Source organism: Mastigoproctus giganteus, chromosome 5 (assembly GCF_048544385.1).
Source record: "Mastigoproctus giganteus isolate SK-2022 chromosome 5, ASM4854438v1, whole genome shotgun sequence".
In the NCBI taxonomy this organism is placed as follows: Eukaryota; Metazoa; Arthropoda; class Arachnida; order Uropygi; family Thelyphonidae; genus Mastigoproctus; species Mastigoproctus giganteus.
This window is the reverse complement of record NC_143579.1, coordinates 232,906,727-232,924,069: the sequence shown is the minus strand read 5'-3', so window position 1 is coordinate 232,924,069 and position 17,343 is coordinate 232,906,727. Positions and strand designations below refer to the sequence as shown.

The window sequence follows — 17,343 nt, the reverse complement described above, 5'->3', positions numbered from 1 at the left end:
AGTAGATTAGGATGATGAAGAAAAATGAAGATGAGGATGAAGAGGTGATGCTCAAATGATAATGATGAAGAGATGGTGATGATCAAGAGTTGATGCTGATGAAAAAAGGTGAAGGAGATGAAGCTGATGAACAAAGATGGAAATGAGGATGATGAGGTGCTCAGATGATGTAATAATGAAGATGGAGAAACATGAGGTGATGATGATGAAGAGGAAGTTGAGGTTGATTAAGAAAGATGACGATGAGGATGAAGAAAATGATGAGGAAGATGAGGATGAAGAAAAATGATGAGGAAAATGAGGATGAAGAAAATGATGATGAAGATGAGGATTAAGAAAAATGATGAGGATGATGAAAGATGAAATGAGGATGATGAAGATTAGGATTAAGAAAAATGATGAGGATGATGAAAGATGAAAATGAGGATGGAAAAAGGTGAAGATGCTGAAGGAGATGGTGAGTATAACGAAGAAAGATTACAAAGATGATAAACAAAGTTGAAGAGGATTAATATGATAAAAATTATGTAGAAGATGATGAGGCTGATAAAGATTATGAAGAAATATGATGAGGATGATAAAAATTATGAAAAATTGTTGGCCAGAAAGTTGATAAATTAAGATGAAGAGGATGATGAAGAGAAGAAAGATGAGGATGAAGCTGATGAAAGTGATGAAGAAGATGATGAAGAGATGATGAAGCTGATGAAAGTTATGAAGAATCTCAGCTTATGATGCCCACAACTGACATCGTTCGACACAGTTGTTTTCGATCAGAACATCTGTACCATAAAAAATTGTACGAGTTGATTTATTTACTTTAAAAGGACACAATTACGTTCTGTTATTTCGTAGAACCCATGTACATGCGCATGCGTCTTCGTCCTTTTATGTTTATCGCACGTTGCCCAGAACTACTGCTGAAGATATGTCTTCAAGTTTATCATCACAAATAACCTTCCTCTGGCTGTCACGGTTTAAAATATTTCCTTGGTGTGGGTTTTAATAAAACGGCCAGAAGGCATATCTGTGTGGCGTTATTCACTATGTAGCCGTCCCGTTTCTGGCTGTTTTTTTTTATGAATGAAATATCCTTGACTCGCTGGCCGAGCGACCCCCACCGAGGCAAAGAGGCCACAAATTGGCTTCATATATCATTCCTCGGGGCCAGACAAGCTGCCATGTTTTATAGATGGCGTTCTGTCTCTGTCCTAGTATTGATGCCTGTTAGGTGTTCGTCTGCTCAAAGGTAACTCTGATAAATTGCGTCAACTTTTTTGTTAGAAAGGGTAGGGGAGCTAAAGTCTGGGGGACCCTCAGAAAAATCATTTCATGACGTTATCATCAACTTGTCACTGGACTGCCATTATGGGCCCTTCGTAATAGAACCGTTCCCTAAGTAAGAGTAATGATGGAATACTACATCGCCTTTACGTCAATTCTTCCTCTTTTGAGGATTGGAGACATTTCTTCCTTCCAAAGATATCGTCTTTCTCAAACGAAATTTGCCATTTTTGAAGATGCAAGAAGTGCGGGTTATTTAAAGATTATCCTTTTAAAGAAATGCGGCAAAATTAGATATTTTTCCCTCATAACTTGCTACAACTAAATACACTCACTGGTCAAAAATTTAGAAACCTTTTTGGTTAAAAAAAAAAAGACCCAAACCTTTTTGGGTCATTAAAGGTAAGGTATGAAATTATAAATTTATCTAGTATGAATCCACTATGTGGATTCATACTAGATAAATTCCCGATAAATGGTTGGAAGTCAAAAGAAGAATAAATTTCGGATGGATATCATTTAGGAAATTTATTCACATACTAAGGAGCAATCTCCTAATTTGTCTGAAACGTAAAATAATGAACCAAAGTATACTCCCACCATGACTTATGGAAATGAAACTTGGGCACTCACCAAAAAAATGGAAAAGAAGCTGAGAACTACACAACGAAGAATGGAACGAATTATATTAGGAAGAAGACTGTTGGATAAGAAGAGAAACACAGGGAGTAAGGCAGAAAACTCAACTAAAGGACATTCTTATCAAAATTAAAGAACTGAAATGGACTTGGGCAGGACACACAACTCGAAGACATGACGACAGATGGACTAAGAAAATAAGAGAATGGTACCCAAGAGGAGCTAAAAGAAATCCTACAACACAACAACGGAGATGAACAGATGAAATTAAAGAGTTCGTGGGTAGTAAATTGATGGCCATTACACAAAACAGGACTAAAAAGTTGCTGGAGAGGACTTCATCCTGCAGTGGACTGAAAATGGCTGCTGCTGATGAATGTAGATTCCTACTAGATATTGAATGGTTTCTAATTTTTTGGCCAGTGAGTGTAGTTGCCAAGCACTAGAATTTATTTCGTAGATAAAGACTTCATTACGTTTTCGAATACCAGAAGCTGCCATCAGTTTTTACAATTCCCAGTTATATTTTCAAGCCATCCTTAAAAGTCTGATAATACTATTTAATTGTACTCTAAACCCAGACATGGTCTGTTGCTGGGGAGACTTCAGCAATTGAGATGATATAAGAGTAAACTCCAACAAACTTCCCCAGCTACTAGGCTGCCACTAATTAGACATGTCTGGCCCAGCTTGTCGTGATGGTTAGTTAAAACAAGCGTGATAATTAGCCGCATCTTGCTTTTCGACAGTTCCACAGGTACCGATAATTACTGTAACTAGAATTGATCGGGAGCTGCAGTCGATCGAAGTGTCCAAAGGATAAAGAAATGCTGGCTTCAACCATTTTATCGCAAAATTAATGACAGATTTGGATAAAAGAACGTGCTTTGAGTTAAGGAAGAGAGGAAGATTGATTCTGAGAAACCACAAGTGGTCAGTACATTGTGATATATCTTCACCCTGTAAATGTCGCTTTACCGAATAGCTTTGAAGCTCTCAGGAGAAAGTGAATAATAATTGGAAAAATAAAATAGCGCAACTTTCTTAATATTTTCTTAAGAAGAAAAATCGTCAGGAGGGTTGCGCAATAGGAGAAATATCGACACATTAATGCCACTCGCTGGAAAAAAATTCGCTTGTCACATCGACTGGTTTTTCTATAAGAATTCTTTGTCTTACAACATCCTTTGCAAACTTCTTACATTCTAGAAGTTTTTCAGTCTCCACCTGTCACTGATGTAGCAACATTTTCCACAATTTTCCTGGCAGCTGTTCTTTCTTCGGACTGGCCGTCTCACGCAGCATGGGACTTGTCTTCGCAGCTTCTTATAGCTGATAGCATCTTAACACCATCCGCGACACCTGCTTCTTTCCCATCAGCAGAAGCGATAAACTGTTGTTGGAGAGAAGGTAGGTGGACAAGATATATCCGATTTTTAGAAGAGTAAGTCTCTTTATGCATTCTTACCCTCCTTCTGGTTTCCATGAACGCATTTATTATACTTGAATTTGAATATTTGGTTAACTCGTTTTAACCAGATGTGTTTTATGAAAAGGGGAAATGGAAATAAAATTATTCAGCAATTCAGAGAAGATACAACATCACTTGTGGGTCATGAAATATGTGTTTTAGATTACTGCACATGCATAGGAAGAATGTGTCTACCATACGTTGTTGGGTTTTAGAAGCATCAGCGACTAATTGCCTGTGTTCTGTGGTTTTTCTTTTTTCCGGATGAAAACTCATTTTCGGGAGATAAAACCATGCTACTCGCCTGAGACCGACTAACTTGGCCAGGTTTTGAAAAAGCCCCTAAAAATTCCTCCATCTTCGACGGGACTCGAACTCGGGTCTTTTCCACCCAGTGTGGGGAGGATGATGATCCCACCAACTGTGCTCCTCGCCAGGGCTGATTTTCCTGACTAATTATTATAATTATTAATACAGTATAAAGAAAGGGCAAGGTTTATTTTAGGTTTAAATATTGCTAAATAAATAGAGGGAGACTGGGTATTTGTGAAGTACCAAAGTAATTAAGGTTATAAGGAGTCATTCTATTATGTCTGTAATTTACGTGTATCCTGTGGTCGATTTTCAGTTTGCTGGATGAAAGACCCGAAGTTCCAGCACTCATGCAACTCTCTCTCCTGAGACTGACTAACTTGGCCACGTTGTAAAACGCCATTAAAAATTTCTCGCCTAATTGATGGGTGTACACTATGCAGATTGAGTTCAAACAGATGTCATGACATCTGTCTGACCTCGATATGAAGCACATTGCAGACTGGTTCCTATCTCTACACCTGAGTTCCACGACCCTGCCCACTCTAAAAATCCACAGAGATCTTTTTGCTAATGAAAAAGAAATTTCCGGAGTTTAGCTTTACATGCGTGTTTCACGTCTGACAGCCATAGGGGCATAGCTCTCCGGGGATGATGAAGTAACTCAGTTACCGTTCCTTTCATGACCCGGAAAATCAACGGCCACTAAAGGAATCATTAATTTTTCACTGTTTTCTTCTTGCCAGCGGGGTAATAAAGTCCAATTATCTAAACTCCTGTGGTTTACTCCGCTGACCTACCCCTCCCTTGCAGTGCGTGTGTCGTGAGCTATTCTCTTCATCACTATCAACCCCAAGTTGCTTTCTAAATGGTTGGGGAATTGAGCAAGGAGGTACGTGTTTGCTGTTTTTTCCTTCGTTTGATTACCGACTTTCCACTCGCTGGTTGAAGAGGAAAGTTGTTAAGTGAGGTCCACATCGAAGAATGTGAGAATGTGCTGACGTTGAGGAAAACCTTTTATCTATTTAAGAGGTCTGCTCTGGTCAAAAAAAAGAGAAACTCTCTCTATATATCTATCTACACTGTAAATCAGAAAATTAGAAATCTTTTACAAATGGCATCAACAAGTAATTATCTTAAGTTGCTTAGTATGAGATAAACAGTGTCTGCTTTTCGGGTTATTTTTAGCCGATATGGACTTGGGGAGACAGATGATCTTTCCGATTTCCAAAAAGGGTTTTTGTTGGAGCACAAATTGCGCATAACAAAAGAAGATCCAGTGGGCAGGAAGTGATTGAAATATTCAATTTAGGCAAAGATAGATTTATTTAAACCGAGCTTGGGAATTCGGTTAGAAATGGGTCTCTCTCTCTCTCTCTCTCTCTCTCTCTCTCTCTCTCTCTCTCTCTCTCTCTCTCTCTCTCTCTCTCTCTCTCTCTCTCTCGAGCGCCCGCGCGCTTGCGGCGGGAGATGAAGAATCCAGGATTTCGGTGAGATGGACTTATACCAAAGCTACCTTTTTCTGTAAAAAATCTTGCGTTTTTTTAAAGAAAAAAGTTGCAGTTGTCTACCGACCACACAACAACTGACGAATATCCTAATGGAATAATGGTAAAATCTAAAACTATGCTCCTTCTGACTCCTAGTGGAATCCATGACTGGTGTGGTGCTACCAATGCCAAGACTAGATTGTAGGAGAGTAGAAAAGGATGAGTCTCAATTTGCAGTTTTGGCACCAATGGCAAGGTGTGATGAACCTCATGTAGCCATTTATCCAGACCGCCTTGTATCCACCGCTCTTGTCTACCAGACTATCTCGTGTCTTCCTTACATCATGGTATATTCTGTTGGTATGGACTTGGTCCGCTCGTGCCATTAGAAGGGTGTGTTACCTCCAATGAATATCTTATTAACACTGCAGTGCTTAATTTTACGATTGTGATGGATTCTTTCAAGGCGAATGCAACTGTCCACCGTGCAAAAATTGTCTCTGAATGGTTCAAAGAACTTTCCCAAGATTCCCAACATCTACTCTGGCTGCCTAATTCTCCAGCTCTGAATGCAATTGAGAATGTCTGGGATATGTTAGAAAAGGCAGTTCAGTTTCGCAGTTGTTTACCAACCCCACAACAACTGACAAATATCCTAATGGAATAATGGTAAAATCTAGAGCTATGCCCCCTTCTGACTCCTAGTGGAATCCATGCCACGACGTGCATGGGCTGCAATTTGGCAAAAGGTGGCCCTATTAGGTAGTGAATAAAGAATTCTAATTTCTTGGCCAATGAGTGTGACATCAATCTTCATTAACAAAATCTACCGTTGGAAACTATTTCAAAGGGTACAAGGATGAAATTTAATATCTACTGAATTTCGAACTCTTGTTCCAGCATATTTTGTAGTATTTAAAATTATTTTTACGTGGTTTAAGTTTTTATAGACTTCGTAAAGTTCATTTGATCCTATTTTATTACTTTGTTTAGTACCTTGTGCAGCATCCTAATAATAATCTGTTTGTTCTCATTTAAGGGGAATGCCGGGAAGACAGCCCATGTCAGCAATATTGTTACGACCTTCACGATGGGACGTTTGAATGTGCGTGCAAAGCAGGGTTCACATTGGCTGATAACGGGTATAGCTGCATAGGTGAGTCTGTACAAATATTATAAGTGCTTTAACAAGTATTGTATAAGAGGTATTTTATAAATAAGAGCAGGTTGGGACAACAGGAAAGATCCATCGGTGGATTAGGGGTTGGTTGAAGGCCATGAGACAGACGATGCTAAGGGTGGACTGGAAAAGCAAGGCCACTCAGACGTTCCAAAGACACCACCACCTTAGGGAGGAGTGTCGTTGGAGCGTTGGAATAATTGGCTGAAAGGACAATTTCGATAGGCGTTTTTGATTATGGGATTAATATGGAAGAGGGAGTTTTGTTTTTTGTAGATGCCGAATAAGTTCTCTCCTTTACATCAATCTTCTTCGTTCCAGACAACTCTGTCTCTTGCTTTGTGAAAAAGTTCTTATGTTGTAAGTCCCCCTATTTGATATTATCAAGCCACTTTTTTCTTTGTTTTCCTCTTGCTCTTTTGCCTTTAATCTTCCTTTGCAGGATTAGTCTCTGAAGGTTATATTGAGAGATTCTTATAATGTGCCCAAGGTAGGCAGTCTTTCTCCTTGCGATTGTAGTTAGTAGTGCTCTTGTGGTCTTTTCCCTCTTAAGGATCCTCTTGTTGCTGATCCGATCGGTCCATGAGCGTCCACATCTCGAAGGTTTCCAATATGCATCAATATGTAATTTTAAGAGTTGAAATACCATTATGAATCCTGCCCCTGTAGTGGTATTTCCACTGCACCACGAAGAACCTTACAGAGAAAGCATTCGTAAGTGGTGGATTCTTTCCTGATGAAATGTCTCTATTCCGTTTTATCTGACAATAGATTTGTTTTCTCTGGAGCCGAAATAAACAGAGCTGTCTTTGGAAGCCACACTCCCACGTTCTTAGGTGACACTAAGGCATGGCATAAAAAATGCTGCTATCTTAATTACACGTCCAATGGTATTTCCACTACTTAAGAGCTTTCTACTGCAGATGGGGCAATATTTCACAGCGCTAACAATACGAACAGTGTCATCGGGAGATAAACGTAAAATACCAGCCTCCAAACACATCTATTAGACCTGGATGTAATTAAATAGGCTTGCCATCTACCATTATATTTTTTTCTTCAACGACTGCGAATGGAGAAAGCTCATTTGTCACACGTTTTGTAGGAGCACAGTCGGTGATAATTGTGGTCACAATTCCTTACATGAGTGATGAAGCCAGATATTTTGTTGTCTTTTAGAAATGCAGGCGTTTGCAAAGCGTTTTTGTTTTGCTCTTGCAAAATTCAAACATTTAACTGGATAAACGAATATTTTGTTTATTTGCCCATCTATTACAAGACCTTATTCATTTATTAGAAGTTGTACATTCTTTAGAGGACTCACTGAGAGATAAATGGAAACAAACGTTGGTTTTATTTTCTCTTTATAGGCAATACCTACCAAGAATCGATTTTCCATCTGTGCTAAGAGTTCTCAATCCATGACCTCTAATTATACTTTTATAGATGGCAAATAAACAAAATATTCGTTTATCCAGTTGACCAAATATATCCTCTTATAGTTTCTCTAAAAGTGTTCTTAGTTTCTGGGATCCAGATTAACATCATACGAATTTTAATTTCAAATTTTAAAAGGATAAGCAGAAAATCTTCGACCTTCCCTTCGAGCAGAAAATTTCGACGCAGTTTCTTCTAAGAAAGTGCTTATACAGCTCTGTGGAGACATCATTTCCTCAATTAGAACGCATCAAAAATTCTTTGTGAACCCATTCAAGAATGCGCAACTCTTTGTAATTTCTTCTAAGTTGTATAGGTCTCTGTTTGCCTTCTAATGATCCTTTATCCTTCTCTTCCCTGTTTGGCTAATGACCACTTCGAACAGCGCTTTGTTGTAGAAACTTAAAAAGAAAGCTAATTGCTTTCTAAACTGCCATCGATTTTCCTGTCTGTTGATATACACCGAGAAATTATATTATAAATAGTTGCGCATATACTCCCTAGTTTCCTTTGATAAGTTCGTCCAGTGTGGAGAATATGCAAAGGAATTAGGTGAAAAGGACGCGGAGTCCTTAAAGAAAAGCATTAATGACTTTTTAAGGACACTTTAAGGATAAAACTGTGCTGTTTCAATGACTTTTATAAGGAATATTTAGGGATTAAACTACTTCTGTTTTAATGACCTTAAATGACTGTTTTCCTAAGTCCTTAAGGATCGTTTAAGGATTGTGTCCTTAAATAAAAATATTCATTCGTCCGTGATTTTTAACGACAATTTAAGGATAAAAACTGCTGTTTCAATGACTTTTTTAAGAAATGTATAGCGATAAAACCACAGCTGTTTTAATGCCTTTTTGAGGACTGTTTAAAGAAAGTCCTTAAGGATCGTTTCAAGACTTTAGTCCTTAAATAAAAGTATTCATTCATCTATGACTTTTTAAGGATAGTTTAATAATAAAAACTCGGCTGTTTCAATGACGATTTAAAGAGTGTTTAAGGATAAAAGCACTGCTATTTTAATGCCGTTTAAGGATTGTTTAACAAATTCCTTAATGAAAGCCCTTAGGGATAGTTTAACGACTTGTATCCTTAACTAAAAGTATTCGTTTATCCATGATTTTTAACGACAATTTAAAGATAAAAACTGCTGTTTCACTGACTTTTTTAAGAAATGTATAGCGATAAAACCACAGCTGTTTTAATGCCTTTTTAAGGACTGTTTACTGACTTCCTTAAAGAAAGTCCTTAAGGATCGTTTAACTACTTGTATCCTTAATAAGTATTCATTCATCCATGACTTTTTAATTAACGGTTTAAGAATAAAAACTCAGCTGTTTCAATGACGTTTTAAAGAGTGTTTAAGGATAAAAGTACTGCTATTTTAATTCCCTTTAAGGATTTTTAAAGACTTCCTTAAAGAAAGTCATTAAAGAAAGTCCTTAGGGATCGTTTAACGACTTGTATCTTTAACTAAAATTATTCATTCATCCATCCATGATTTTTAACGAAAATGTAAGGATAAAAACTAGCTGTTTCAATGACTTTTAAGGAAAATACTCTGCTGTTTGAATGACTTTTTAAGAAATGTTTAGGGATAAAACCGCTGCAGTTTTAAGGCATTTAAGGACTGTTTGTTAAGACTTCCTTAAGGATCATTTAATGATTTGGGTCCGTAAATAAATAAAGTATTCATTCATCCATGACTTTTTAAGGACAGTTTAAGGATAAAAACTGCTGTTTAAATGACTTTTTAATAAATGTTTAAGGATAAAATCACTGCTGTTTTGATGCCTTTTAAGGACTGTTTAAAGACTTCCTTAAAGAAAGTCATTAATGGTCGTTTAACGACTTGGGTCCTTAAATAAAAGCATTTATTCATCCGTAACTTTTTAAGGACAGTTTAAGGATAAAACCACTGCTGTTGTAATGCCTTTTAAGGACTATTTAACGACTTCCTTTAATAAAGTCCTTAGGGTTCGTTTAACGACTTGTGTCCTTAAATAAAAGTATTCATTCAGTCATTAATGACTTTTAAGGACTCTTTCCGGGACAAAAAGTTGTCTTAAAAATTTTTTGAGGAGTCATGGCTGTTTCGATTATTTTCAAGGACTGTTAAGAATAAAAATGCTGATATTTAAGGATTTGTATCCATAAATCCTTAAGGACAAACATCAACGATTTTGTCCTTAAGGAGTTTAGATTTGTTTAAGGATATTGTTTATGGAAAAAATAGCAATTTATTTGCAATGAAACTCGGCTTGATTCTTTCGATATCAAGTTATGTAAGCAATTATACATAAATACGTATTTATATGGGGATATGTCATAAAGGATTTGTCGCAAACAAACCGATATGGATAGGTTTATGTAAGTGTAACCCTACAACTACTGTTACATGCGCAGGTGTGGAGGTATGTAGTGTTGTTGCCGATGGAAGAAAGCCTGAAAGAAGATATGGAAACAGAGTGAGAGAGAGAGGGTTTAAAAAAGTGAACAGCAAGTCATCCATCAAACGATATCTCGAAGTGGGTGTTTTCGGAGATCAGTCTTACTTTAGTGGCAGAAATACGAAAATCCCAAATCGTGACATCCGTGTGGTTACTGATGTTACCTTTCTCCTTCACAAGTTTCACCAACTGCAGGGGACACGCATCGCTACCCATACGAGCATGGTCAACACACTTGCAGCGATGCTTATCGATTTTGCACTTAGTATGGTCTGGTCGACGGCTTCACCACTTCCCCCAATGTTTGATATCAGTAATTCTCCGAAGCCACCCTCTTGTCCTTCCCCCTTCCTAGTAAATCACGTGTTGACATTGTCGGTGGATGTCGCGGTGCACTCTCGACAGGAAGTTGTGTTTGCCGTCAAATCCTCGCGTGCAGCGAAATACACGGAATATTTTTCTCCCTAATGCCTTTTGGTGGCAGATTGCAGATGATAAACATTGCTGGGCTGCGTGTTTTAGAGAACTGCACCTTTCTTCGAATTTATGAGTACCCGCATCATCTTCATCATTGTTCAAAAGATTTGCTTCTTAAGGACACCTTTTGGAAGCGAAGTGGATCTTGGTGTTCTGCATCTTATCTCAATTCTTTCTTTTGCTAATCGCAGAACACTTAGTGTAGTTTTATTTTTCATGGACTTTATCATCCAACAACGTAACCTGCAAGACCGTTTCAACTCATTCAAAGAAGTAAATAAGTGTTGAGTGAATTTTTCAGGGCGGGATCCAGATTTTCAAAGTATCCGGGTTCGAATCTAAGGCGAATGTCTACAATTTTCGGGGATTATATCAACCAGCAACCAGAGAAGGAAACGATATTAGAACACAAGCAATTTGCAGGAACCGACCATTGAATCACCTGACCTGAATTACCTTGGTGATATCCTAAACGACCCGATATTTAATCATGATGTCTCGGGAGCTGCTGTGGAAACCAGATACACTGTTAATCTAAATTGGTACAGATATTTTACAGTTTCTATACCAATTTAAGAAGAGTAGAGTCCCAAAAGAATTCTTCTAGTGACGTGATAAAATATTTACTTACACATCTGTGTGCAAAAAGAATACTCTCACGCAATTGGTTCATTGCTTTTTTACATATATAAGCAGTTTGTTCTTTATTTCTTGTATGGAGCATGCAAACGAACAAAGAATCATAAACAACTTTTATTGTCGTAATCGTGTTGATGATTCATTCCTCTTGATGGAAATAAACCACGGAAACAAGGACTCATATGAATTTCTCTTGCTGGAAATAATCCACGAAGATGAGGACTCAATTAAAATCATGAATTTCACTTGATGCAAGTAATTTGCGAAGACAAGGACTCGTTAAAAATCATAAATTGCATTTGATGGAAATAATCCACGAAGACAAGGACTCATTTAAAATCATAAATTGCATTTGATGGAAATAATCCACGAAGACAAGGACTCGAATAAAAGCATGAATTTCTCTTGATGGAAATAATCCACGAAGACAAGGACTCGTTTAAAACCATGAATTTCACTTGATGCAAGTAATTCACGAAGACAAGAACTCGTTTAAAATCATGAATTGCATTTTGATGGAAATAATCCACGAAGACAAGGACTCGTTTGAAATCATGAATTTCACTTGATGCAAGTAATTCACGAAGACAAGGACTCGTTTAAAATTATGAATTGCATTTGATGGATGGAAATAATCCACGAAGACAAGGACTCGAATAAAAGCATGAATTTCTCTTGATGGAAATAATCGACGAAGACAAGGACTCGTTTAAAATCATGAATTTCACTTGATGCAAGTAATTCACGAAGACAAGGACTCGTTTAAAATCATGAATTGCATTTGATGGAAATAGTCCACGAAGACAAGGACTCGATTAAAATCATAAATTTCATTTGATGGAAATAATCCACGAAGAAAGGGCTCATTTAAAAGCAGGAATAAGGATATTTAGATGTAATTATACATTGTGACATGAAGGTCTTTTTACAATGAATGATTTTATTTATTTAAATTGCAAAATTCAGCAACCAAGCTTTTCGATGTGAAACGGTAAGGCACATCCAGAGGTGTTAAGGGACTGGGGAGGTGGTCCTGCAGCTCATTCACAGAACTGACGCAGCTATTCAATTTGCAATCACAACTCCCTGCAGTAGTTCTGCTTAACAAACATTCCTTTGGTTCGTCAGGTGGCGAACAACACGTTCAATAAACGCATTCACTCCCTCCACTCTCCCCACACCACTCGGTTTTCCCATAATCGGAATGAATTTCGCTTAGAAATGTTTCCAGGATTGATCTGCGTATTCAGTTACGGATTCCCCTTCCCCCATCTCTCTCTCTCCACCTCCCCGATATTCTGTCTCTTCTCTCCCTGTAGTATTGAGCTTTAAAGGTACGTGATACGTATGTTGCCACAGAAGCGTGAAATAAGATGGAGGCTGTACCTGGACACAGACATTCATCACTCGAGCACGAAATTCGGGCGTCGAGAAATGAAAAAGAAGAAATGCATGGCGGATCTTTTCTCTATCACTTTTTCCAATCTGTGCAGTTCTTATGATTTTTTTTTCTTTTATTTTAACGACTTCAGCAACTACGTGACAAAAAAACCTTTTGTAGAAAGTTTCAACGGAGACCGGCAGTGTTCGGGTGAGTTCATTCTGCCTGAGGGGGTCGCTGTTGTCGACTTATCTTTCCACTGATGAGATCGATTCAAGATATGACCGAACGATACGATACTTTCATTTTCTTTCTCTCACTCGCTCACTGCACTCTTTAATTCGGTTTCATGATTTAGATCGAAAAGCGGGGATGAAATATTTTGGCGCTTCTCTACCAATTTGCATTAAATCGTAACTCAGTTGCCATAGAAACCATCAAATTATACTCTCCCTGTTAGCACGGTGTGCTTCCGATCGCTATCCTTCCACACCACATGGAAAAAGTTCCAGTGCAGCAACTCTACCCATGAGGGTCTTAAAACAGAGCAATCTTAGATTACTTGATGCTCATCCAAAACAATCCAACCAACCCTTCTAAATTCAGGAGAAGTTGATCTTTGAAACTTTGGGGTCAACTTCTAAAGAGGTGTATTACCTTGATAAATTGTATGAGTTCTGGGAAACGGCATGGAAAGAATGGTGATGATAACCATTGTGCTACCCACAATGACCCTCACATAGGCACCTATCCAGCTAACCTCGAATTTCTCCACACCAGCCTCAATTATCCACGGCTGTAACTTCTTCCAGCAATTAACAACTCGTGACTACAGGTGCCTAGTTGCCAATCTTTGTAACCCAACGCACATAATCGAAATCTTTACTCCTAAGGACGCCCTTTTTACCGATCTCATCAAAGAAAAGTTGCCCGTCTTTTATCTCTCTCAAGAAGCTCAATGTCTCTGTTCAGATGAGGTCCCCTATATCTACAAAAAAATGATCGATAAATTATCGATAGAACACCTTTCTTCGATGATTTATGAAAATCAGAAACAACAATGGTCCAAGGATCCATCCTTAAAAGATCCCACTGCCAACCTTAGAACATCACCATGATTCAAACATGGGTTTAGAATCATGGTAAAGATTCCGAGATCAAAGACTATCCTTATCTTCCAATAGTCTTTTTTTCTCATGGGTATTTTTTCATACGCCATTTCTGGACTTCTGGGGATGCTTCCATCCACGAGTTATTTATAACTCAAGTAACACGTCACAATCACAAGACTTATTACTCCATTTTCATGCTGTCTTGTGGTGTACCTAGGCACTCACTTCATCTATCGTACAATGGATAATAATCACCCACGCGAAAATCTTGACATGGCATCCCTCCATTTCTTGGAGGGATGCTTTGCTCGTTTCTCCTTCCTTTGCCTGTTTGCTAGAGTGAGCCCACTCCTCAAAGAGTCGAACTGCGTACCACTAATATTTCTTCTACACTTCAGGTATTTCCCTTGTGCGCGAGCAAGGCACCGTTAGAAAGGTGTCAGACTCGGGGCATTAATATCGGCAACGTAATGGTCCTGTCTTAACGCGGGAAACATTTCCAGCGGCACGAAGGTCTCCGCAAAGTAAATCACCCCTCCATGACGAAGCTCTCCCTGCATTGGGAGTTTACAAGCCATAACTGTCTTCTCTACCGCCAGAGTAATTTAATTAGGGAGCCCCCGCAGAACAAAGGTCGCTTTTCAGCCCTGAAAAGTAGAGAGGGCTCTGTTTATTAGACCTCCCGTCGAGGTCTGGTTGAGAAGTCGTAATTCGTAAGCATGTCATCGCTGTTCATTACACGCCTCATTCTGCTTCATCTCTCCACTCTGGGAGGAGGATGGAGGTGTTTGCTCTTTGTAAACTTAATGGACTGCCCACCTTCCGGACGATTAACAGCATGATCACAAAAGGAAGAAACGAATCGCTGTTTCAAGACAAAAAGCAAGTATGATGGCAATTGGCCAAGTTTTTAAGATTTAAAAATATCCACATTAGATTTATTTGAAAAAGAAGATCGTTTAGATAGTTCAGGGAAAATTAGACTAGCACTCCTAAACCTAGTTCAATGGCGCATTCTCAGTTGGGACCAATATCTGAAGATATATTCTTCCTTGGGGAGGTGGCCTATGGTACCGTTGTTCAGGACTATTTACATCTGTCCATTGAACACGTTTAACTTTGATCTATCGAGATTCGAACTGCTTTTTCAGTTTGGAAATGAGTATGGATTTTTAAGGAGAAGAATGGTTATCTATCTTAAGCTCAGAATAAAGTGAGAGTTACAGTTCCTCCAAAAAGGATCCGTATAAATATCAGTTTCACAATGACGTCATTGCCAATGGTGTTCCGGTCCTGTTTTGTACACCCTGAAACGCTCCATCCTGGATAGGCGAGCGAGTCACTGAGGTGGGTATAGTCAAATTAGGTGTATCTTAAGTGTCAAAGCGCTAAGGCTGTGAGGTGTTAGTGTATTGTGTCTGTAATTGGATGTCTCCTTCGAAAAACCATGCAATCCTTTCCTGAGACCGGTTAACTTAACACATTGTAGAAAAAGCCCATAAAAATTTCTCGCGTCATTAACGGGATTCGAACTAAAGCCTTTACATCAGGATGGATGGAGGGTGATCATAACAACGATGGTATCCGGGAGGGGAGGGTCATTAATTCCTTCAGCAGAACAGTGATCAGTTGAACTACTAACATGGAACGTATTGTCCAGCCCTCACAGCACGTTCCAGCTCAACGTATAAGATTCAAATCAGTACTCTGACCTGGCCATTCCAACTTTGCTATCCATAACCACGAACCATTTTCGAACAGCATCAAAGGTATGGCATGCGGCATTATCGTGTTGAAACAAGCATGAGTCTGTACCAAAGAACTACCACCTCATATGGGGACATGGATCAACAAACGCTCCACAACTATACCCGCCTATGTGATCTCAGGGAGATTCCATCAAATGTGGCGAGATTCGTCACACCATAGAACTCGATTTCCACCGTGGTTCAGCACACAATAAGCGTACAATGAAGGTCTGTTCATACAGATCTGAACCCCTTGTTGACATCCTAACACGCCCAGTTGATGTTTTGCAGGGATGACTGACGAGATTGTCATACTATCCTTCCGAGTACCCTCTATGCGAGTGGAGTGATTTTCCGTGGTCTCAGACAAATTATCTGAAGGGATGGATAAATGAATCTGTGACCAGAAGATAGCTAAATCCCGGAAATGCAAATTTCTGGTTGTATTACAATTTTTAACTGAATTAAGGGTTCCTTCTTTTGAAAAAACAAAAAAGCGAAGCAACCCTTTCGAAACGTTGTACTTCCTAAAATTGCTTCTTTCAGAACAAAATATTCTTATTGGCCATCGTTCCAGAAGAGTATTTCCTTCGGATTAAGCAAAACTACCAAACTTAAGAAGTCATTTATTTCGTCTGCTTTCACTGAAATTCATTTGTGCATCTTTCAATTGGACAGAGTGTACAAAAGACGTTCGCACCGTCTTCTGCTATTGAAAGCGAAAACAGATGACTGCTTCACGACCCTAGCAGTGAACTCCATCATCTTGACTAATGGTGCTTATCGGTGGAAATGCTGGCGTCCCGAAGAACAGAAAAATTACCAATTCCCTTTCGTAAACAGAGGACTTTTCGACCGACCATCCACAAGAGACGCGATTTTCCCAAAACCTTTTCATGCTTAGCTTTTAAGTTAACGCTTCGATTATTTTCGCTAATGAACTGTACCGGTACTCGGCGTTCTCCACTTGTGCTTCATTACTAGCACGTGCGGTGGACATTCTTCGCGCGTGTCTTTAGTCGCCGTGTGGTGGCGAATAAATCAGGCGAATGATTACGGATCCGGCACACCACACGCACTGTCCAATTGGGTTCTACCAAATGCTGCTAACAATACAACAGCTATTCAGAGAAAGGGGTTGGTTTTCCCTCCCCCTACCACGCTGTTCTTCGAAAGGACACTTCGACAGTCGCTGATCTGATTGGCTGGTTTAATTCGAAGGTTCGGCATCTTTGTGAGTTACCACAAAGCAGAGAGTTACAGTAAACTGCCAATCTGAAAATGTTCTTTGAACCACTTCAAAGTTTATCCTCCACCTCTCCAGGACAGTGAATAAAAGAGGATTAAATGTAAGTCACCTTTCGGATGACTTTTTCCAGGATGGTAATGATATTGATTGGATGAGAAATTTATCGCCGAGTTCTTCCTGGTGTGAAGTCAAATAGGCGCAGAAATATGGTAGTCTGTTGATTTAAATTGAGTGCACATTGGTAGGTTAATAAAGGTTATATAAGAAGAATACACCGATAAGGAAAAACCAAGGACCCCCTCTTGTTGTTGTTGTTGTAGGGTTTTAGGAGCATAGGGGCTAAGGCCATATTGCTCCTGTAAATCGAGTTTCCAGGAGAAAAAACCATGCTACCCTCGCCTGACACCGAGTAACTTGGCCACGTTCTGATAACGCCCATAAAGTTCCACACATCATCGATGGGACTCGAAGTCAGGT

At 39.0% G+C, this 17,343-nt stretch overlaps 1 protein-coding gene across 1 annotated transcript in view; it reads left to right on the top strand.

Moving 5' to 3' along the window:
* LOC150086277 (pikachurin-like) overlaps window positions 1-17,343 on the top strand; it is a 227,391-nt gene that overhangs the window by 71,676 nt on the left and 138,372 nt on the right. The window contains exon 2 of the mRNA XM_090374449.1: window positions 6,236-6,352. Coding sequence (XP_090230575.1) covers window positions 6,236-6,352 — 117 coding nt within the window. The remainder of the gene's footprint in view (window positions 1-6,235; window positions 6,353-17,343) is intronic.